This window comes from Diplotaxodon limnothrissa, linkage group LG6, assembly GCF_057381915.1.
Source record: "Diplotaxodon limnothrissa isolate DT_005_m linkage group LG6, D_limnothrissa_male_GT1.1, whole genome shotgun sequence".
In the NCBI taxonomy this organism is placed as follows: Eukaryota; Metazoa; Chordata; class Actinopteri; order Cichliformes; family Cichlidae; genus Diplotaxodon; species Diplotaxodon limnothrissa.
In genome coordinates, this window is record NC_140601.1 from 24138744 (window position 1) to 24163140 (window position 24397).

The window sequence follows — 24397 nt, forward strand, 5'->3', positions numbered from 1 at the left end:
TTTTTTTTTTTTTTTTTAATTGTCACTAATAAACAAGAAAGCACATTTAGGTGTATATGCTTACTGCGCCTTAGATGCAGAAAGTCCGACTTATTTTCCATTTATGATGGGAAAAGTGGGATTTTACAGCTTTAAACTATAAAGATTAAATAAAAGGCAGTGTTGGTTGAAACTGAAGTGAGTTTGAGTAATATAACAGATCAAAGGAGATGAATTCATTTTTTTATGTGCAAAAACGTATTCAATTTTTACTTTTGTTTCCACATTTTGTTAACATTGCGAGTTAATGGTAACTTTAAATTTGTACACAATGCGTTGACAATATACTTGTGCATTGTACAATGTGTGGACAAATTAGGCAGCATATATACAGAGACAAACCCGTCAACGTGTGGACAGGAGTGCGTGTAGATGGGTGCGAGCAAGTGTTATGTGCGAATGTGTTTTACTTAGTTCAGTGTGGGAACAAGAATGTGCAAAAGGGAGACGATCGAAGTGATTTTTTTTTTTAAACCTTCTTTAAAATGGTTTTACCCCTCTGCGCGTCTCCGCGGCTGTGCGATACAAAACCAAACCACCATCAGGGGCCTCTCTGGCAGCTTAGGCAGGGTCAGCGATTCTTTGGTTAATTCGTTGAAACTGTATTTTGAACTTTGATTTACTTTCATATCTATCTGAAGAATGCACAGTGAGTAACCAATATCAGACTTGTGTCACGATACCTTAGCCTCAATCAAAGATGTTTATTTACTTGCAGCACCTGTTTCCAAAAAAAGATGTTGTGTTATGAGTAAATTGACAGAACCCAATTATCTGACACATTTTTATACATTTACATGAAAATAGTTCAAAGACAACCTATAAACTTGTCTTTGTTGTTTTCTTTATGCCACTTCAAAATTAGTTGCCATTATTACTTAAAAAGAAACAGAAACAGTGGCAACAAAGACTAAAAACTTGTTTTATGCTTTAAAGAAAAAGAGAAGGTAACATAAACCCCACAGGTAATTAGGTTAATTGGCATTAGCTTAGTAACATGACCTGTTACACCATGACCTTTCACTGATGTGAGGCTGCTGGTTCCCCTAACAAGGTCCCCTCAATTCACAGTTACATAGAGCACAGAAGGGATAATCCTACTCTTTATACTGACCTAATGTAGATGTGACAGTAATGATTTAATCAGGAATGAGTAATATAATTAAGTAATGTTGATTACTTAATTACACCTCCCCCCCAATTGCTTGTGATTTGTTGGGACTGGGTTAGGATAGGGGAGGTTCAGAGGATAGGCGGGGAGGAGGGTTTGCTCATGAAAAGGGGCAGTGAATGTATAAAAATCACTGTCGTTCATAATGTATAGAGTTAACTTGTCTTTGATTTTATAAAGTATGTGTGGAGAAGAACAAAAAAGATGCTGAGAAGTGTGTAGAGAAATGGTTTAACAAAAATGTTTTGTAGTGTAAATTTATCAAGAATTTGGGGATTTCACAATTTAAATACATGATATGATGAAAACATTCAGAGCATTTGGGGAAATCTTTGTACACGAGGCACTAGGTTAAAAACTCACAGCACTACATGGCCACAATCTTCAGCCAAGTTTTTTTTTTAGTTGAAAAATACAGCAAGGACTCAGATATTTCTGTCTCTACAAACAAAACTTTAAAAAATTACCATAAAAACAACTAAAAAAGAAAACAAAAGGAAAAAAAAATCTGAATTTGAACTAGTCTTTGAAAATCATGCACACAGACTGAAGAGGAGCAGGACCACCTGGCATGTTATCTGTGCACCGATCAAAAGCACACATACAGGATAGCATGAGCAGTTTGCACATGTGTGAAAACAGCACTGTTGCTAAACTATATAGAAGCATTGTGAAGGAAAAAAGCATAGTGCGTAAGTTTATTTAAGCAAGATAATACCACACCACATACTGCATTTATTTATAGGTTTGCTCTGTAATAACAAACTGAAGGTGCTCAACTAGCCTGATGACTGTAACTTTAAAATATAGTTTACATATTAGAGATCTTTTATATTTGTAACTTGTTCAAAAACGATAAATGTAAATCACTCACACAAAAGCACAGAAATATTAAACTGTAAGTTTTATTCCACAATACCATGTCTTCTTTAAAAAAAACACAAACCACCAAATACAAAAATACAATCTTCTTTATAATTTATGTGGTCTCAACAATATTAGATTAGATAGAACTTTATTAATCCCTCGGGTGGGTTCCTCTGGGAAATTCGATATACATATGTACATTCGGTAAAAGCCGTCAACACTATTGTTACACATTTTCTGAAAAATATTATAGAGAAGCTATTTTAAAACTACAAAACTAGAATTCGAACCATTACAGTACAGCTGCTGCAAAATATGGCACAATGTTTAAAAAAAAAAAACTACAAGGAAAAGCACTGGAAACAATCTTTAAACTTAGAGTTCATCACCTGAGTGTCAATATATTAGCAGCAAAACATTGTTGCTTGGACTTGCGCAAGAGTAAATGAAGAGCACTGGGTTGCAGAAGCAGCTGCTGAGGCAAAAAAAGCGATTTCTGCAGAAATCACAGTGAACGTTCTTCAAACTGCTCAATGACACCACACACTCTCTTTCCCTCTGAGCACTGGGCTTCATGAAAAAAGCATCAAATTATTAAACTGTGTAAATATTTTTGTCATATCACTTAAAACCCTGGAGAGAAACCTCCAAGCAGACAGCATGCCATCAGGTTTGAAATAAAGCATTATAAAACACTTACATGTTTAAACAATTAACAACTTAATTGAAATGGAGATTTTTAATCTTTAAAAAGATTTCTTAAAAATACACACTATAAAACAATTAAATATAAAATATGCACACAATCCGTCTTTACAAACACAGCGTTTCACACCATAAACACGGGAGAAAAACTCGAAAGGGAGACCGAGTGAGTACATATCCAAAAAAAAAAAAAAGCTGAGACAAGACTGATGGTGGCAGAGAATCATACTAAATAAACGGTAACAGTTGTATTGTGGCGTCGTAGAAGTGGAAGGTGAGAGATAAAGAGAGTGTTGTCCTCCATAGCAGCTTCAGTCTGAACACAATAAACGGATTCTTTCACTTCAAAGAGACCAACACAAGACCCGGCTTTGGCTCAGTGAACCTGAGAGATGCAGAGATACGAGAAAATGTGGGTGAAGATGAACATGTAAAGCATGCAACATGTCTTGAGTGTGCGTGCGTGCATACCTGTAGTGTTTGTTAGTGAGGTAGTCTATAACAGCGGGACGGATGCGTGCCACGCCCCCCTGGCTGCGGTTCCCTCTTCCTGTGATGACAGAGAGCTGAGGTCGGCACAGACCCTGCTCACACTCTACGCCGAAAGAGGCCAAAGAAGAAGAAGCACAAGCAGAAAGTTACAGTTTACAGCAGTAATAACGAACGCAAACTCTGAAGGGGTAACTGCGCTTTCTAACAAGCTGCGTGGTCAGTGTCCTGCTGGGTAATGATGTACACCACCGGCGCTTGTCCCTGGTTAGCGCCTGGACTCGAAGCAATATCCAATCACTTTTACACATTCAGTTCAGAACATCTCAACTTCTTCTTTTCTTCGTTACAAACCGGGTAAACTGTAGTACAGGTGTCAAGTCTTTTTTAAAGTAAAAGCGATTTTCAGACATGGAATATGTAACTTTGCTGGGGGGGGGTTTACACATGGCAGCCACCACACTTGTGTGATCTTTAGCACCTGGTGACTGAGAGAAAGGCAGACATGAGACGGGGGCTGTGATAATATATGTACGTACTACAGAGGCTGTAGAGCTCGCTAACATGTTTCTCCTTGTACTGCTGCAGCTGTTGCACTTTTCTGATAACATTTCATTCAGACTTGGGCTCTGTTGCAATGTTACTCCGTCCAATAATGAGGTCAGTGGGGAGAGGGTTTCACCTAAATGTCCCCGCATGGGACTATTCTGACATGAGTGACGTGTTCAGTTGCCACAGATTAACATTAAGGAATTTGTGAAAAGGGCATCTGTAACAAGCTAACGCTTACTGAATAGATAATAGTTTAAGCACCTTTGGTTTTGTCCAGTAAGACCTGAGCCAGATGTTCCAGGGCCTCATTGACATGTAACCCATGGAGGTCCAGGATATTGCTGGGCAGCAGCGATGAGTTGACCCTTTCAAAAATCTGAACTGCTGCACGGTGATTAGCCTCACGCATACGCTGGCTATGGAGGTGCCCCTGAAAAAGCAGAAAGAAAGACAAATTTAAATAAAAAGCCACAAATATATTTATTTAATTAGATGGCAGTGACATGCTACACATTCAAAAACAGTAATAATAAAATGTTGTGCTTCGTGTTGTGCTCAGTCACTCACCTGCTGTGCGTAAAATGAGGCCACTTCTTTGCGTCCTTGCTTGTAGGCCTCTGCAGCCTTAGCAAAGCTCTCGAGCTGTCGGCTCCTCTGCAGTCTGGCCTCGGCCCTGAAGTCTTCATAATCTGGATCTTCTGTATCCTGATAATTGGGTACGGCTGATTCCACGGCCCTCTGCTTCTGACAAATTAAAAGAGCAGAGTGATCAAGACACACTTAAGGGTGTGGAAAATTAAAGGCGACTAACTGTCAGCTTTCTGCATTTGCTCAGATATGATGTTGTACTGCAGGTAAACCTATTCTATACATTATTTCTTTCTATTTTTCTGGGGAAATGGGACACAGGTGCAGCGATTTATTGGAACACATGGAAACATACATGGAAATGCAGTTTATAAGTCAAAAGAAAGTCAGTATGTGTATGACAACCTTTACCTCCAGACCTATGCCAGGTCTTTGCTGGATATTTTTTTCCTATTTTTTAAGGACATGACTGTCAAATACTGTTCAATCTGATAGAAAAAAAAGAACAGGTGTTGGCTTTAAAAACTACTTGTGCAGTTTCTTCAGTTTTGTTTTGTTTTTGTTTGTTTTTTGGGGGGGGGGGGGGGGAGATAAAATGCAAACCAATTCCATAATATAAGTTTTCAGCTGGTAAAAAAAAAAAAAGAAAACATTTTTTGCCAATCGAACTGTTATCTTTGGCATTTTATGTAAATTTTACTAAAGATATGAGAACAAATTACGTGTTCTGCTAGTAATAACATGCAAATTTAAAATGGATTATTTGCAAAGTTGTCTTATGTGTTATGGTTTCTCCTTTTTTAAGCCTTTTTTACACTTCAATGATTCATAGTACAGTCTTCAGTGGCTTAACAAACCAAAAAAACATTCCTTTGAAAATGATTATGTACAAGGACTGGACTGAAAATGAGAGAAAAGGTAGCCAATGTTAAAAGAAAACCCTGGAAAGGCCTCCAGAAAGTCTGGAGAGCTACTGTTCAAGAGCACTTTAAATAAATTAGAAAAAAAAGGTCTGGCTGCTACGAGGCAAAGAAATGACTGGTGGCTCAAGACTTTTGCACAGTACTTCTACAAGTTGAATCTCACAATTCAACTTGTCTGTATTGTAAAATGATAATTGTAGAGATGTTGCAATAAAACAGAAAGAGATTTCTCCGACATCCAAATATGGAAAATACAAACTAAAAAGATCGAGACTAATTAAACAGTTCATGTTTTCCCACCTGTGAAACAGATCTAATGTATACTGTACATGTGTTCAGTGCTCCGTTGTTTTCATTCTCTGCTTGTGTTGTGAATACCTTTTCCCTCTCCTTGCTGGCTGGTCTGTGGTGGTCAGAGCGAGGAGCTTCTGGAGCAACTACAGTCTTCACAGGCTCCTCGTTCAGCAGAGAACGAAGAAACAATTCTGCCTCCGTGAGGCTGTAACTAAACAAACACACACACACACACACAAAGAAAAAGACACATTAGCCACTAAAATCAGTACACCAACTAATGTTTAGAGGACTATAAAAAGTTACAGTTGTTTTCTCACTTGTGGTCCCTGAAAATGTCCTGCAGAAAATGCCTGTCAATGGTGGGGAAGAGGGCATACAGCTGCTTCTCTTTCAAAAGTGCGGCTCCGTTACGTTGGTCAAGGTCTGCACGACTTTTTCTGGTCTAAAAGAGAGCGTTGGACTTTAAGAAAAGGATATCAAGGCAGAACAAGATCATTAAATAAAATCTAAAGAATCTGCAGGTGCAGTAGGCGTGCGCGTTACCTTCTCTAAGTTGTTCTGCAAAGCCTGTTCTTCTTCCATAATCTCTCTAAGAGAGACAAGCGGACGGGACGCATTCCAGTGATCCATGATTGGCATTGGACCGCGAGGCTCTGGGTGGCTGCCCGCTGACGTGTACTCATCCGTGCTGATCAAGACGTTTGCTGACTGCGTCTGGTCTCGCGACCCGGTTTTTCCCGTCTGTGAATCACCCCAGTGTACCGAACCTAACAATCCAGAAAAACTGTTAAGTCTGTGCATGTTCACAGACTTAACAGTTCACTGCATATGCACTGTCAGCATGTGTATTGTATTCAACAGAGTATTACTCATATGCTGAACAGATTATTCCTGAATGTTATTTAAGAGTATTTTGGTGTGTATTAAACTTACTTTCCTGAAGCAGGTGAAAGGAAAGAGCCGCTTGTCTTTGACTTTCCTGAAAAACACAAATTATACATGAACGCACAATAATTCACGCACAATATGAACATAAGGCCCGCAGGCCAGAACTGACCTGGCAAAGAATAAAGCCCAGTGTACAACAAAATATGAGGTTATCAATTTTGGACTTCTAACGATTTCTATTTTATTTGTTTTACACCTTTTCCTGATGATAAAGACCCCCCCCCCCCCATAGCCATTAATTCTATATCAGTGTAGTTAAGAAACAGATAAACAATTAAATAAAAAAAGGCTGTTGAAATGACTTTTTTTTTTATCTTATATTACCGTATCTCGAGAATTAAATGTGTAGTTAACATCTTTACACAGACAGAAAGTGGAGTTTCACTTGTCTGGCCCATTTAAGATTAAAGCAGGCTGTTGACATCTCGGTATTAGACCTAATGCAGGAGAAACAGTAGTTTAAACTCACTTGGATGGTTTCCTTCCACTTCTGGTGGAGCAGCTTAGCAAGGTTCAAGTCCATCTGCACTGCATAGTCATTTGCAGAGCACGAACCTGAATAAAAATCAAGCAGGACATATACAATCATGTCAGTTTGGAGTAGCAGAGAAGAATAAAAATACCACTAAAGGCATCAGTTGGATCAGTTACCAGAGTACGAAACACTGTATCAAACTGCAGAACCAGAGAGCGACGGGAACACTTTTGTAAAAAAAAGAGAAACGTGACATCACACCCAGATTAACAGAACACCTGTTTGGAGCTGCAAAAGAGTTTTCTATGATTATTTTACAGTTACTTTACTCCTTTTTGGTGTATACAGCTGAATGAAACAGCATCAATGCAATTTAAGAGGCCATCTCTAAACCACATGCTTTTACTGCATCTGTAAGAATAATGATATAACGCCCCTCTTCACCCTGGCTTCATCCATGACCAATCACAATAAGGCTTTAAGTTTGACATTTCTTGGTTGAAAACCTGTGTGTTAGTTACCTGGGTCTACTCCCACAGGGCCAAATAGTTCAGTTAACTGCAGTGCCAGCTCAGTGGGTAGTTTCAGCTCCACGCTCTGAATATCCAGGTGATGTCGGCCTCGTGTCTCCTCTCCCCTCTGCTTTTCCTCTCTCTCCTCTCTCTCCAGCTCCTCCAGCTCAGCCCACAGCAGTCGGTTCATCTCTTCCATGTTGGCAATCTCGTCCTCAATCTTAGCCCCTGACATTTCAATTATTGCATTATCTGAGCTCCCACCCCAAGCTCCTCTTTCCTGGTCAGACTCTGATATTGCTTTGGGTTCAGCGCTGTCACTTCTCTCTCTTTCCTTTACTGATTCGGGAACACTGAGATCTGTTTCAGGGGCTTTTTCTGAATCTGGGATTGCATCAGGATGGTTTGCAACCAGAACAGCTGCTCCTCCAGAATCGGACACATCTATATTATTTTGGCTCTCTTCTGATTCACTGACTGTCACACTGGGTGATTGCTGGGTCTCCACCTCAAGCATAAATGGCTTTTCCTTTGGCCAATCTTCAGGATGATCCTCATCCAACATATTAGGATACGAACTGCTTTCTACAGCCTGACAGGAAGCAGCACACAGATCAGATGTATCGTTGATGTGAGCTTGACCATCCTCCTCTTCGCCATCTTCATCTCTAAAGAACCTTTCTCCAGAGTCCAGCAGCAGGTTGGTGGTCCACTCTATGTCTTGACTGCACTTGTCATACAGGTCTTCTAAAGTGTCAAAGCTAACGAGCCTAAAATGACGACTGAGAACACGCAGGCTCTCGAGCCGGTTTTGAGTCAACCCGAGCTCTTTTTCCTCCAACTGTGTGCCTTTCTCATGCACCACACGGTAGGGTACCTCTCTGTGGCCAGATGGGTGAACTGCATCTGCTGCACACACGGCAGAGGAGAGCTCTGGCACAAAACGAGAAGAGTCGCCATACAGGACTCTGATGTCACCAGTGGCCACAGAGTCGGCTGAATCATCGGGGTTGGTTTGACGATTGAGACGCCAAAGAAGGGCAAAGTCTTGAGGTTCTGTCTGGGTGAAGCAGCCAGTATCTGCCAGAGGTGGCTGCAGGGATGCCTCAGATTTAGACAGATCCAAGTTTGGTTTAAGATCAAGAGTAGTGTTCGCATTAAACGTGGTTTCACCAGCTGAGCCACTACGGCAAGAGTCTGGGTTTTGAGCTGTGGAGTTGGGACAATCTACGGACAAGGGGCAGTTTTGAGTGAAGGTGAGTGCGAGTTTGCACTGCTTCCCTGACCTACGACCCTGACGCAGTTTTCCCTCCTGACCACCTCCGATGGAGGGGCTGCTTTCTGTTTCCACAGAGCCTTCACACACAGGACTCTGACACATTTCACTCATATATGTACAATCAGCCTCTGCGGCAGTCTCTCGGTCATTCTCAGTGCATTTACTCATATCCACATGAGGAGTGGCCTCATCTTCAGTACTGTGGCTTCCTGTATCACTGTTACATACATTTGACTCTAAAGTTTTGGAGCTGTATAACAAATCTGTGGCAAGAGCTGAAGTTGGATTTTCTTTATTGGCTGAATTTAGGTCTGCAGTCTCTGGCTCCGTAGTATTCCTTTCCTCTTCATTAGGTCCTTCGTTCTCGATTTTAAATCCGTCCGAATCATCAATTCTTGATTCCTGGCCAATACAAGAGGCGGCAGCCTTCCAGTCTAACACACAGTCTGGTAAATCACCTCTGCTGACATTAATTGTGTTCTTGTTTCGTTTTCTCTCTTTACTGTTAGATCTGCTGCTGTGGGATTCCTCAGAGCTTCCATCTGCCTCATCCTCTCTCTCGGATCCTTCTCCAGAACTCAGAGAAAGGAAGGGAGAGTGGGAAGAGCAGGTTGAAACTGTGGCTACGCCAGTCTGGATGAGATCAAGAAGCTTCTGAACCTCAGTTACATCCGGACCTGGCTGTGCTGGCTGTGCTCTTATTGCTTTTTCATAAACACTGGCTTCTTGACATGCGTCTTCATATTCCCTTCCATGTACCTCATATCTTTCTCTTTTTCTTGCCTCCCGCTGCATTAGAGGCCCTTCACATGGCCAGTCTTCCACAAAGTTCATCGTTTTAGGCGTGACCTTCTCTTCTTCGTACCTCACCACCTCGAATCTTTTTACTTTCTCCTCTCTTATCATTTCCTTCACCTTTGTCATGCTGTCTACTTGGTTAGTGTCTTTCACCAGATCTGCAGGCTCCATCCTCCTGCTTGGTCTTTCTCTCTTCACTCTCTGTCCAATAGACTCAGCGAAAGCCACAGGAATTTCATCCCCACACTGATCTTCATTCATCACCGATTCTACAATACAGTCTGGCATTCTCTGCTCTAATACCGGGTGATTTCGCTCTAACTGAGCATCTAGCTCAGAGTCTAATTCCCCCAAATTCATATCATCATTTTCATCAGAAGCTTCCAGGCTGTCTGTAGGTTTTTCTCCAAGGTGTAAGTTGAGAGACTCAGTGGATTCGGGGCTGCCTTCTCTGGGCATTCCCACGTCTCCAGAAAAACCAACAGACGACACATCTGGGAGAGAGGAAAAGCGCTGAGAGGTGGATGTCTGACATCCTTCAGCTAATCTGGGCTGACCTACAAGGTCAGGACAAGGTGCTTCAGAAGATGCGAGCCTAAAGGAACAAAAAAGATACGCAGGCATGGTCAGACGTTTACATACATTTATCATGGGCATGAATGTCTGGTAATTTTGGCCTTTTAATTATTTCTTTCAATCAGTCTTTTCCCAGAAAGGAATGATTGTACAGCATGCATCTTTAAAGACTTTAAAAATCAAGAACTGAGTGCAGAAGTTTAAATTCATTTAGGATTTTCTCTAAAACTCACACACAAGCTCAAATATACACATATAACATAATTTCTCAGGTATATGAAATGGTAATTTTGAGTGAAACTCACTGTGAGATTCTGTTTTGCAGAAGAACCTGTCGTTTCCGTTCAGGCATCTGTGAACCCATGATGGACTGGACTGTGACAAAGCGCTCATATCCTTCAAGCATGCGGCGGACTGTGTCCACGTGTACGTTATGTGTAGTACGCCTGCACAGACCACCAAAAAAGCAAAGCTGAAGGGATGAAATTTTTTCAAGCAACATTTTCAAAAAATCCGTTTCTATACTGAAACCATAGGCTGCTGTAATTCCTCTGTTACGCTCACCTCACCAGTTCTTTGGGTTTATGTTTCCACCAGGTGTCTGCCTCTTTGAATAGTACCTTATAGTCATGTTTTAGCGCCTAGGAAAGATTAAGGGAAAATCTTTTTGTGTAGTTCATAACCAGTTTATGCATACTTCAATATCCAGCCACTTATTATAATAACTACACCCTAAATGTTCAGTTTGCCTCTAGACTAAACTGGACTGCATGTCTGAAAACACATATAGTAAGCAAAAATACGTTCTTAAAAGCCTTTGCCCATTTGCAATGTTGTCTCTTAAGTTTACTGATGACTGACCTGTGCAACATATGGTTTCATCTCCCAGCCCTGCATGTTGGTATTATCAATGATGATGGGATTATTCCCCTTCTCAAAAGCCTCCTTAGCTGTGGGACAAGAATAAGGGAGATAAGCCACAGTGTGATTGTTCCAATAGTACAACAGAAGCTGAAAAAGCATAAAGCAATCAATAACAGAGACTTGCTATCAGTGTGTGTGTGTGTGTGTGTTCCTGTCTAGCTATCTTTGTGAGGACCGAAATCTGCATTCTACTATACTTGTGAGAACCAACGGTCACTTGTGAGGACACACTCACCGGTCCTCACAGGTTTGAAGGCCTTTTTGAGGCTCAAAATGTGGTTTTAGTGTCAGGGTTACAATTAGGTTATGGTTAGGTTTAGGGTAAGGCATTCATTTTTAATGATTAGGGTTAGGGTAAGGGGCTAGGCCATTGACATAATGGTTTCCCTAGCCGCTAGGGAAACCATTATGTCAATGAAGGTCCTCACTAAGATAGCTGAACGGTTAATGGTGTAGTGTGTGTGTGTGTCTGTTGTTTACCTCGTTTATGGTTCCACTCATGGGCCTCCCCCAGGACAGTGGGGTCAAAATTATATTCTCCATTGTGAGTGAAATAATCGTCGGTGCTTAGTACAACTCCACCAGGGTTGTTCTGTAGCAAGGCTCTGCAAAGACACAATGAAGTGTAAATGCAACACAGCTGCTGATTACTGTAGCAGAAATCATCGACTCCTCCGGAACAGGGGTTGCTGAAGTGTTGCTTAGATTGTGTCTCTGCTGTTTCAGCATAATACCGGCTTTGTTGTAAACTAGTGGTGAATCATTCCTCCGTTGACCAGTAATCTTTTTTTATATTTAGATAATGTGAACATTTTATCATGTTGGTTGTCACTCTGGAACAGAGTCTCTTCCCTGTCTTTAAAACATCCAACACAAGGTTGCAACATACTATGCAACTAATGGAAACAGGCTAAAGTTGTGAAAGATTTCCAATATTTCCTACAGTGCTTGAGCAACAGTTCTCCAGACTTTCTGAAGGTCTTTCAAATCAGTTGCTTTTTCACTCATCATTATACCGAACCATTTTTTAGTAGCAAAAATATTCCTCTAAAAACTCTCACCTATGAATCATCCGAGCATGAAAATGGGTGTTGTGTTTATTAATAACAGATGCTTTAGCAAAGAAGCTATTTTAAATTGTATCATTAGGCTCTGTGCTACCAGCAGCCTGATCCTAGCCTTTAACAAGCCTGGAGAACTAATTCTGAAGTAACAAAACTACAAGAAAGCTTGCCTAAGAGACCAAACTGTCTTGGAGAAGAAAAGTGGTCATAAAAAAAATGCTACATTTCAAGTTCCCAAGAACAGAACAAACTCTGTTTTTGGCTTAAAAACTGCATTTCACTTTGCATGTTTGAATAAATTGCTGCACCCATTTCCATATTCAAAGCAAAATGGACAAATGAGTGGTGGCACAAGACTTTTGTACAGTGCTATGTTAAAATTATATGTCAGTAATTTAACAAAAAATATTTTATCTTTTCTGGTATTTTTTTTAAGATATTTAAATTTCACTGTTAAAGTATTTTTTGTAGCACTTTGTAGTAAACTATGAAGAGAAAAAGGAAGATAAACAAGGCAGCAGAATCTAGGTTTTGCATATATATGTATGAAACAAGGAAAAATTACTATGCAACATCTTGTTTTTGTGTGTTGTAAAAATAGAAACCCCACAATTAGTTGCTAAAAGCTCAAATCTTACCAGCCAAGTAATCTAAACTGAGCACCTTATTGGCTGATTTAAAAAATTGGTTTTCAGAAAAACCTCCTGTTGAACAGCTGTTACTATTACTTTTTAGGCCATCAAAACATTCCTACCTTGCCAAGGTGGATTTGCCAGACCCCGGAGCGCCCCGCAGGAGCACAAGCACCTTCCCTTCCAAACGAAGCCTGCTGTTGCGGGCAGGAAGCTGTGGGGGAGCAGGCTGGGCCCAAGACTTTGGAATAGTAGCAGAAGGTTTGAGAGGTGCTTGAGAGAGAGGGCCATGAATCAGATAGGGGGCAGACCAATATGAATGTGTGTGAGCCACGGGGGTAATAAAGGCTGGCATCTGGTTTCCATGCATACGAGGAGAAAACACTGGTGCCTCCAGGTTCCAGTGTTTTGGAACCTGGTCGAGCTGCTCCGGATTCAGCGTGTTCATCTTGGATCTCGCTCCTGTGTCGGATTGCATGGCCCCAGCGCTCTCTGAAAGAGTGTGTGTCAGGTCTTCCTTTTTATACACCTGGAAAGCAGAGGGACGCCCTGAAGCTGCCAGGTCCAAGGCAAGTTTTGGGGTGTTTCCAGATGTTTCTGTTGTCAGGTGTCTGAAATCCAATACAGGTTGCTGCCCTTCTGTGTTCTTTTGTTCCCATGTGCTGAGCTGGTCGAGTGGAGAAGAAGCTCCAGATTTATGCTCTATGAAATGTCCTTCAGGGCCAAGCCGCTCAGCAGAGGGCTCTCGAGATCCATGGTCCAAGCTGGACTGAAGCAACTCAGGGAGAGCTTGCTGAGGAAGTGGTGGTGGACAGAAAGAAGAAGAAAGCGATGCACCAGAAGATAAATATTTGGTGCTCTGGTGCTCCTCACCAACATCATGTTGCGCAGCTAGTGTCTCTAGCTCTTGATCAATCAGCAGGTCAAGCTCTTCTGTCAGCAGGTTTGAGCAGGGAGGAGAGGAAGGCTTCTGTGAGGGTTTTGAGGGTTCAGAAAAGTGCTGTGGGGCAAGCAAGGCTGCAGCAGTGCGCTCAAAGCCAGAAACAGAGGGTGGGGCAGGGACTGTGTCTTCAGCAGCCACAGAAAGTTCCAAGAGGGAGTCCATTGCATGTTCAACTATGACACAAAAAGACAGATAAGAGAAGCAGAACATTTTCCTGCACAATTGAAATGTGTTAAAACAGCACTCAATATCTGAGTGCCATTTTAACACATTAAACGACTTATACAGAGCAAAAGTAAAACCACTGATTTATTTACTCACTGTAGAGTAAAATCTATGGATCAACCACACCATAGAAAACGGATGATTTGTTACTTGGTAGCTATGAATCCATAAGTTTGCCCTTCAGTGACTTTACATGCTCAGAAGGTCAGAAGAGCATAAGCAGACCAGGCTGTCAGAGGTTTATAAGGAGACTCGTCAGAAACAAATCTGGATTTTTTTCTGATTTTAGACCTTAGACAGGTGAAGCTGTTACACAGAGTCACAGATGTTGGGTAAATCATTTGCTGGACAGCTTGCATCTTTAAGTTGGATCCTTGCCCATCCCTTGCACCTCTGCTCCTGGACTATTTAAGGTGCGACTTTATCCAAATTACAAAATACAAATTACAAAATGACTGATGGTAGTCTTTGTGCCTTTGTATTGTTATATGTCGGTCTTGATCTGCACTACAAAGCATAGTAAAACGCCTCAGTACTATCAGAAATGCATGACTAAGAAGCTCCACAGCTAACTGGTTAGTCAAGTTACAACAAATACCTTTCCCAAAAGTGACACAGCACGTCTGTCACGTTACCTTTGAAGTCACACTCGGAGAGCACGATGTAAATAACTTCGGGGTCCAGGTGTGAGAACATCTCCTGCATGCTTCTGACGATCTCATCTTTGACGGTATTGGGTGGAAAGTTGCTGGACATACCACCACCGTATCCCTGCTGTAGTGGGTAGCCCGTGTTCTGACCGAGGTTTCCCCGCTCATTTGCACCGCCGTCGGGGAGCCTGCCCGGACTCTGGCCATTTTTCTTTCTTCGAGGCATTCCGTTGGTCACCGGCTGCTCTCATTGGCAGCTAACAGAGCTAGCCAAGTAGCCTATGACCTACAGGAGGACGGTTCAAAGCTGAAAACATGTTGTAGCTCCAAAGTGCAAAAACTCTGTAATGCTATCTAATAGCAGTACGAACGACAACACAATTGCACCGGAAGCAACACACCGGAAGTCAAGAGGGTAACTTCAAAATAATAGTCTGTTTCTCAGTACTCCTACTTGTTATTGAGAAACGCCCACAGATTTCCATGGCCTTTCAGAAAAATGTCACACCCTGCTGTGGAAGCTTGTTTCCGCCATTGAAAAAAAAAAATATATCCATAGCTCAGAGTTTCGGGTAATCATACGAAAATTCGAGTTAATTGTAAATTAGATATAATTATATAATTTATATTTTTTAACTTAAACATCTGAGAAAATGCCTTGCAATTTCAAATTATCAAGTCAAACTTTGAGAACTATTTTTTGGGATTTATTATAATAGTATATAACCATTAAACACTCTCTTCACTTCTAGATAATGAAAAATATCCTCATTTTTTTTTTAATCAGTATTAATTCCATATTAATTAACACTGAGAACACAAATGCACTCTGTGCATTAAAAGTAGCTGTAGGAAAATGCTTGTGTGTATCGACTGGATTTGCACATTTCCCAGACTCACTGACAAGTCAGCCTTCATAATCCCCATCCAACTCTTCTCTTGATCTCTGTTTTATTCTTAGCAAGCTTGCAATAAATGGATTCATTTTTTATTGTTAGATTTTACTTTATTTCCTTTTACATTGTGGGTAGTTGTACTTGCAGGTGCAAATGCAACGTATTCACATTTATATAGCACTGTTCCATTTTTTAAAATACAAATCCGATTTTATCTATATGGTCCTGTAATATCTTATTCTATACACTAACCAGACTGGGATGTCAGGCTGTGTGCGGGAGCCCACTGGATGACTTGGAGCAAGGTCAGTCCAGGTATACTGCAATGGGTCAAACATGCAAACTCCACACAGATATGTCCCAGCCACAATTTGAACCAGAAACTTTATTTATCTGCGGTGTTAACCACTGAATCACCATGCCACCCTATTTCAGATCATGTGTCTGAAATGAATAATCATATATGTACCATATAGGATTACTCATATGCAGTGTTACTATTGTGTTTTTAGGAGATTCATTTATGATCCTTCAAACACACAGATAGGTCAAGGTCCATCTTGAATATCTGGAACTGGGTCACATTTGACCCAGCACAACCTCCCTGTACAAAAAAGTATAGTACCTGCACAACTGTCTAAAATACTTTAGGTCACTTTAGGAAAAGTTAACAAATTTCAGGCTTAAAAAAGCAAATTTATGGTGGTTTGAGCATATGTCTCAGCATTTGTAAGGGTTAACCCTGTTGCACATAACATTTATATACAATTATATTTCCAGTGTTTTTGTCCATGAATACTGTGTGTATGTTATTATATGCCAGTTTAGATAAAATAGTATACAGATTGCATTTAATGAGTTCAAAATGTTCTTTGATATAAGTGCACTTTAAGGATAAACCCACAGTGGGTTGAGGAACAGAAAGTGTGCCAGCTATCGGTTACAGACTCCCGCCATGTATGTGGTGCAGCAGTACCCGTCTGAGACCGAAGGGGGCGTTCTGCACCCAGCCTTCACACAAACAGCACTGACTGAACGGACAGAGAGCTTTGTGCCGAAAACTAAGCCCAACCTGTGTCAGACTAATGAATTAAAACGGCCTGTTTAAGAGGTAAATACTACCGAGGAAGCGCTTGGCAAACAACCCGGGGTTTGAGTCGCAGTCGTATATTTGAAAGTAGAGTCATTTTGCATTTGTTAGGGTGTTCAAAATCATCCGTGGAGCAAGTTGGTGTTGAGAGAGGAGGGCTCAGGGCGACGGTAGCAGCAGCCCTTCTTTCGCCTGTGAACTAGCGGCAACACGGAGCGATGCTCGGAAGTTGAGAAAAGACAGTAACAAGTAAATTAGCTTCATTTTTAAACTTCACAAAGTAGTTGCATTAGTTGTAAAGCACAGGAACTGGCCACGAGCATGGCTATTTTAGGCAAAGAGGAGAGGATACTTAACTTCCTCTGTGATTGTAGCTGGAGATGTGATGGGTACCTGAATAGTTTGCGGCCTAGGCTAACCAGTTAGCTAACGTGTACTAGCCGCTCGATGCTAACTGCTAACATGACTTCCTTCCCGCAAAATGCTAACCGCTAGCTAGTAATGTTTGCATTGCAGCTAGCGAGCTAATGTAATAACCTGTATGACAGTAGATATAGACCGGCGCCTCTCGTGTTATTTAAAGTGATTTTCAAACTGTTTAACTGTACGAATAGCTGTGATATTACCGAAACAGCAGCTGAGATCGTTTCTGCATCCAGGCGATGATTTATGAGAAATCTACGGAAAATGTAGAGCTGATGTTTATTAGCTTGCACGCTTAGCATGCAAGCTAATAGTATGCACGATGCTTGTTTACTGCTTGCTTTCTGTCTAAAAAGTTAACCGGATTAGAATATCGTTAAATATACAGGTACGGTTTTATCAGTTTCAGCAAACAAAATTAATGATTGGCAAATAGGGAAGATGCTTAAAACGAGGTTTTGGTAAGTGCGGTAGCATGGTTGTGTTGAACTTTTGTTTTCTGACCCATAGAGGCCAGTAAAAGACCGTGTGGACCATATATCAACAAGCATGGAGTTCCCGCAACAGCAGAAACCGGCGGGGGAAGGAATCATCTATCCTCCTGGAGTTAAAGAGATTACGGACAAAATCAGTAACGATGAGATGGTCAAACGATTGAAGGTATGTTTAGTGGGCTTTCTTGCTCTAATAAAACACAATTTTCTGCTGCCCCTAACGTAATTTAAGAGTGTCCAGCCTGTGGCGCAATGCCAAAAAATCCTTCTAACTTTGTAAACTGCTCTATATTAAGTCATTATTGGCCCTTGTTGTCTTGGCTCTTATTTTGCTTGTAAACAATACTCCTTGTCATGTTGTTCCTACCAGAGTGTTTTTAAATTTGAGTGTGACACCATACAAAACAGGCGGGGGTATTGTTCATAGGCCTCAACATTTTCTAGGCTTTCATCCTATCTCCCCAGGCTGGAAAAATGGAATGGTCCCAAAATCTGAATGCAAGAAAAGCAAACATTACACACTGAAGCTATTTTTACTGCTGGTGAACAAAACAGAACAGTGAGTCATGTTTAAGTGAAATTTAAGAAGAGAACTGCAGTAATAAAACTGATTATAAACAAGAGTATTTTGACCTTTGTGGATGTAAATAAAACTTGAGGAGTTACCACATCTTTAAAATATGTGACAGCTCTGAACTAAACTAAACTAAATAAACAATAGTGTTAGGCCATACTAGAAGTACCTTTTATCTATTTTATTAATTTGGGGAAACTGTGTAAGCCCATTTTTCATACATTTGTGGGACTAAAATATATACACTCAATGGGCAGTTTATTAGTCATCCATTTAATTGCTTGTTAATGCAAATATTTGATCAATCCCATGGCAAAAACTCATTGTTTTGTAAGCATGTAGACACGGTCAAGACAATCGTCAGAACATGACTTAAGTGAAGAAAGATGATTTAAGTGACTTTGAACATGTTCGGTGCCAGATGGACTGGTATGACTATTTTATAAACTGGTGATCTGCTGTGATTTTTTTTTTTTTTCACACAACCACATTTTACAGAGAATTGCAATAAAAATATCCAATAAATAGCAGTCCTCTGGGTGAAAATGCCTTGTTGATGCCAAAGGTCAGAGAAAAATGGTAGGACTGCTTTGACCTTATAGGAAGGCAATGGTAACTAAAAATAACCATTGATTATAACAAAGGTATATAGAAGAGAAACTCTGAACCATTGAGACATTGAACTTTGAAACAGATGGGCTACATAAGACCACATTGCCTGCCTCTCCTGTCAGCTAAGAACAGGTCATCTGACTGTTGGGGTTTGTCTGTATTATTGTACAGTATTTACTATACAATATTATGCACCTTAAGGCGATTTTTGTTGTGATTAGGTGTTATATAAATAAAACTGAAATGAAACTGGGGCAGCGTGGAGTTTGCATGTTCTCCCCATGTGTTTGCGTGGGTTCTCTCCGGGTACTCGGCCTCCTCACACAGTCCAAAGACATGTAAGAAGTGGGGTTAGGTTAAATGGTGATTCTAAATTGCCCATAGGTGTAAATGTGAGTTTGAATGTGGTTGTCTGTCTCTATATGTTAGCCCTGCGGCAGACTGGCGACCCTGCCTTTCACTATATGACAGCTGGGATAGGCTCCAGCTCCCCCACGATTCTGATAAGGCTAAGCGGAAGAAAATGAATGTAATGGAATGAATTGTAATTGAAACTGAGTTCCACAAAAATAATGCAACATAATATTACCCAACATAAAATTTGAGAAATTTTCTTAGCACACTGTGGGCCTCTTAGTATCAACTAAGACTGTTTAAACTCAACAACCTTCTTGATTATTGTTGGTGTTCAGCTCCATCCATTTATGAGCACAGTATATCAATCGTCTAATGGTTGCTTCCAGCAGGACAACACAGCATGTCGAATTATCTCACCGTGGTTTGTTGAACATGACAATGAGCTCACTGTAGTCAAATGGCCTCCAGTCACCAGATTTCAGTCAGCTGTGTCATCAACTGCACATTCACCTGAGGATTTTAAAATAGAACAAAGAAAACTGACAGGTCATTATTACATTCATTATATTCCTGGCCAATTTGTACCCAGCAGCTATGCAGGGACATTATATTATATATCAGTTGTGATTGTGGCCGCCTGGAAATTTCCAGATTATCTTTTTTTAGCCCTGTTTGTGGTCTAACCCTCACCTGAGGGAAATGGGAGTTCCTTAAGTGCTCACTCCTCTGTTGTGTTTATCTGTTATTTGCTAACTGTGTCTGGAATTCAATCTGAGTGGACATTTGGATTTTAGAACTTATTTATTGGTAGCTGCTGCAAGAAGTAACTGCATCCAAGGCTGACTTGTGAATTAAAACAGTAAAGTTTTGGACTGGAGAGCTAAGCAATAACCTAGAGCTCACTAGAGAGTACTGTAAAGCTAGTGGTGGCTGAAGATTGTGGCGAGTTCTCTATAGGTGTATCACTATCAGTAAATAACACTTAACACTGCCGTATGGTTATTCATTATAAAAAATACACATTAGAGGTGTTTTAATTGTGTGCATTTAACATTTATATCCACAATTTAAACAGTCAGCAGTTTTAAAGTCAGCATTTCTACTTTTTTTATTCAGGGGTCCTGTGATTCCTTTTAATCATATTAGAGTGTTTACCACGTTAAAAATGGTTTCCGGACAGCAGAGAACTGATTAGAGTGACCATAAAGAACACAACCCCTGGCCTTGTCAAGTAGGGCAAATGTACTGAATGGCAGGGTGCAGACTGTATAAGACAGATGTGTGCAACCGTTTAACCTGTGCTGGATCGGAAAGTTTGACATTAGATCTGCAGTAGGGGTTGCATTGTACTGTGCTGCCAGCAGAGAAGTTAGTGTATTTTGTTTTAGAAGGGTTTTGATGTCATTTCCTGTCTTTAAATTTTCTAGACTTTGAGTTGTGTGGTAAAATTATATAGTCATTGTGTATTTTCTAGTTGTAGGTTGCACAGTGTTTGTGATATATTGTAGGTTTGTGTTATAGTGTAAATAAGTATTATATCAAACTCTTGATTGATGTGAGACCATGATTGTTCCACATTTAAAAACAGCATATTACTTTTGTGACCAGTTGTGGCTGCAGGTTTCTTCCTGTTAAAAGTGAGTTTTTCCTTCCCACTGTCACTAAGTGCTTGCTCATAGGAGGTTGTTTGATTGTTGGGGTTGTCTCTGTATTGTTTAGGTCACAATATAAAGTGCCTTAAGGTGACTGTTGTGATGATTTGGCACTCTATAAATAAAATTGTATTGAATTGACATATTGGCTGCTTTCAGTCTATTAAATGGTACTTCATAGGTATTGCTGTCAAGGTAGCCTGCCAAACCACTCACTGTGTTGATCTGTTTGTCGAGAAGACATTATCTCTGGCTATGAGTTAAGCTTGTGTCGATCCTGTGTAACACGTTCCACAGATTTCAGGCTGAAGTCCTGGCAAGTACGGTAGTGCAGAATTAGAATTGGAAACCAGGTGACTCAAAGTGATTTAGGTGTAATCTGGTACGTGCAGTGCTTATGTAGCTGTATTTTTTTAAATGCCTTTTATTACTACTGAGCATTTATTTTGTACATGTAGTCCTAAAAAATATCAACATGCCTCATTTTAGAATTTACTAAAAAAACAAACAAACCTGGGTTTGGCTGTTTAATAACTGAGAAATGGCTTTACACTTAAGGCATGTTTAAAAAAAAAATAGCAGTGGTGCCTATTTCTTGAAGAAATTCAGGTTTCAAGTAGGGCTGGGCGATATGACCCAAAATTCATATCTCGATATTTTTTAGCTGGATGGCGATATAAGATATATATCTCGATATTTTTTTAAGCCATAAAGTAAGAACAAAAAGAGAGTTCTTAGTTAAAGCTGTGTCCCAGATGTCACACAGGCACTTTTATTAACATACAGCACAGATGTACATGAAAAATTACTCAAAAATAAATTATGAGCATTCATTAAATAATAATGCTCCATGAATAAAATAAAACAATGTTGTTTTTGTGCATAACAAAGAGCTCACAATTGTGCAGTCAAAATGTAAACTAAAAGACGCTGAGCGTAATAACAAAGACAGATTTCACAGCAGCTCTATTTCCAAGTTTTACTGCGTGACTGACAGCCTGGAGTTTGAAATCCACTTCATAACCACGTACGTCTCTTACAGGTGCTATTTATGGTCCTTATACACACACAATACGGTAATATTACGTTGAAGCACAGTACGTATCACTCCGCGAGGCTCCTCGGTAGCCGTAATGCGCCGACAATCTATCAAGCGGTGCAGCTCCGTAGCTGACCAAAATCGTACTCAAACATTTTTGACAGATTGCTGAGCGCCGTGTTCCACATAAAATCGGCTCGTGGCCATCAAGCACAACCAGAATTCATACATAAGGCGCGCTGTCAACTTTTGAGAGAATGAAAGGATTTTAGGCAATGCAGCCCGTAGGGACTAGCGCGGTTAGCTCGTTAGCATGGTTAGCTCGTTAACACGTTGACGCCGTCCAGCCCCACGCATGGGGTGATGCGCAGTAACTCGTTAACGGAGATTTGCCGTGTCCATCTTGTCGCTGCCTGCACGTGAAGCGATGGGGGAGGAGGGGGAGTTGTGTTCAGTGAAGGATAGAGGCGAGGCGGAGTAATGTTGCGTAGAGATAAAAGTAGACGAAAGAGAGGCAAACTTGCGGCTCCACAACTATAAGTATAATGTAACATAGGCTATATCGATATAAAGGATATTGTCACATCTTATATCTCGTATAAAAATATATCGATATGTTTTAAAAACTCGATATATCGCCCAGCTCTAGTTTCAAGGATAAAATGTTATGCTTTATGCAACATTGGTATTCATCAGATACGTCTAAAGCACGCACTGAGAAAATTTGTTGTGATTCAGAATTTAAAGGAGACGGAAAATCAGTGCCAATATCTGTCCTTACTCATTTTCTCCTATTTTGACATGGCTGCATTCACTTTGTGAGCAGCAAAATGCTTCATGTGTGGGAGTAGCTTACAAGCTGACTCTGTATTAGCCAGGCTTTAAAGATGAATCAAATGGAAAATGGCTATCTCATCCTGTAATAAAACCCTATTCAAGTTGTTGGGATAATATTAATGTTTTTATTTCTATTTATTTATTTTAAACAAGCTTCATATAACATATCTTTTTTTTATTGATAAAGACACATAACAACTTTAAAGTTGTTATGTGTCCTTCCCAACAAACATTTATGGCTTTGGTTTGGGGACTTTTAGTGACCTTCAAATCCAATGCATCCTTATGGGCTCTGCAAGAACAGTCTGCTTGAGTCAAACTCTGCCACCATGCGCTGGCACTTTGACCATTATTTTCACCACCACAGTTTTTTTTTTTTTTGTTGTTGTTGTTGTTGTTTGTTTTTTGTTTTGAACTGTTTGTCTTTATTTCTGTTAATGTTAATGTTAATGTTAATCTTAGTAACATGCCGTTACTAAGATTAAAAAAAGCATCGTGTACAGCATCTGCTTATCTGTGGTTTTTTGCTTGGGTATTTGGCAACTTGGAGAGAAGGATTTTGGGTGTGCAACCTATGCAGATGTGCTTGTGTGCAGTCCTTCACAAAGACCACAGCACATAGCACCATCTCCATTGGGCTATGTGTAGGTCGAATGGTGACTGGTCAAAAAGTGGACCTGAACAGGAAAGGGGGCAACAATGGAGTTTGCAGAGAAGGAGACAAGTGCATAAGAAGCAGCATGAAAACCACAAAGTAGCTGCAGGGGACAGATTTTATTGTTTTTAATACTTCAGCTATTTATGTTATGACATCAGTCCTCTCTGTGGTTGCCTGAAAGACTAACAACAACACAAACAAGAGCAATGCTATGCATATGACCTAATTGCGAAAAATTTCTTTATTCTACAGTCACACTAGGAAAAACTGTTGTTGGAGACCATTGCGTGACCACAGTTATTGTGACTATATGCAATGAGCTTGTGTACTTGTTGCCTTTGAAATGGTTGCTTCAAAGATGAGGACCAGGTCTGAGATCACTCGCAGTTCGTTGATGCCTTCAAAGCAACTTTAGGTGTCCCTCCACAGTGGTTGCTTCTCTCAGCGCTGTTACATCATCATACAGATGCAGACATTTATGCCCGTTGTTAAGGCACAAGAAGCCACAGCGGTATTCTCCTAAACAATCGGTGTTGCCACTCAGACAATATTGCGTTAAACGCCCTGATAAACGTGCATAACTGACCGACGCACAACAAAGATTGTCTCGCGATACAGGATGTCATGTCAAAATCGTGACTTGGCTAGCATAAAAAGGCCCTTAGGTGTGTTAAGAAAGTAATACAACAAGATTGAGTCAAGTTGGCAGTTGTAATCTGTTTTTGATAAATCGACAAAAACTTCAGATCTATTGCCATCTGCATGCACAGAATTTCACATTTGCGACTTAAACCTCTTTTCTATTACTACCTAATTGGGTCGGTTCACTATGACTCACTTCAGCTTTCAGGGTTTTTCATTAGGTCATAGTGTCTGGTAGGGCTGCCACAAACGATTATTTTGATAGTCGATTAGTCACCAATTATTTTTGCGATTAGTCGACTAATCAGATTGTGCATCCATTGGACATAAAACATACAGCTTATTGCACCAGTAGAGCAGGGCGATATGGCCAAAAATATTTATCACGATATATATTTGAAAATTTGCGATAACGATATAACTGACGATATAATTGATGCGAGACAAAATACAACTCCACAACATT

At 40.4% G+C, this 24397-nt stretch overlaps 2 protein-coding genes across 2 annotated transcripts in view; one reads left to right on the forward strand and one right to left on the reverse strand.

Moving 5' to 3' along the window:
• Positions 1-2944: 2944 nt before the first annotated feature.
• On the reverse strand, positions 2945-15015 carry n4bp2 (NEDD4 binding protein 2). The gene is made up of 16 exons (XM_085355973.1): positions 14643-15015; positions 12962-13955; positions 11624-11748; positions 11081-11169; positions 10784-10860; positions 10525-10665; positions 7576-10238; positions 7049-7134; positions 6565-6610; positions 6175-6398; positions 5949-6073; positions 5713-5839; positions 4391-4567; positions 4085-4253; positions 3254-3377; positions 2945-3167 (listed from the first exon to the last, which is right to left on the reverse strand). The coding sequence occupies exons 1-16, from the start codon at positions 14881-14883 to the stop codon at positions 3122-3124; spliced, it is 5454 nt and encodes a 1817-aa protein (XP_085212099.1). The 5' UTR covers positions 14884-15015; the 3' UTR covers positions 2945-3121.
• A 1785-nt stretch (positions 15016-16800) lies between these two features.
• The window catches only part of pds5a (PDS5 cohesin associated factor A), a 28748-nt gene continuing 21151 nt past the window's right edge, over positions 16801-24397 (forward strand). The window contains exons 1-2 of the mRNA XM_085356991.1: positions 16801-16892; positions 17577-17726. Coding sequence (XP_085213117.1) covers positions 17616-17726 — 111 coding nt within the window. The 5' untranslated portion in view covers positions 16801-16892; positions 17577-17615. The remainder of the gene's footprint in view (positions 16893-17576; positions 17727-24397) is intronic.

Bases quoted from the DNA above. Each gene is read 5' to 3' on its own strand.
- n4bp2 (XM_085355973.1), bottom strand. From the start codon at position 14,883: ATGCCTCGAAGAAAGAAAAATGGCCAGAGTCCGGGCAGGCTCCCCGAC. The intron at 10,666-10,783 runs GTGAGCGTAACA...TGGTCTGTGCAG, and splicing joins AAACCCAAAGAACTGGTGAG to GCGTACTACACATAACGTAC. The intron at 7,135-7,575 runs GTAACTAACACA...ATTTTTATTCAG, and splicing joins CCCTGTGGGAGTAGACCCAG to GTTCGTGCTCTGCAAATGAC.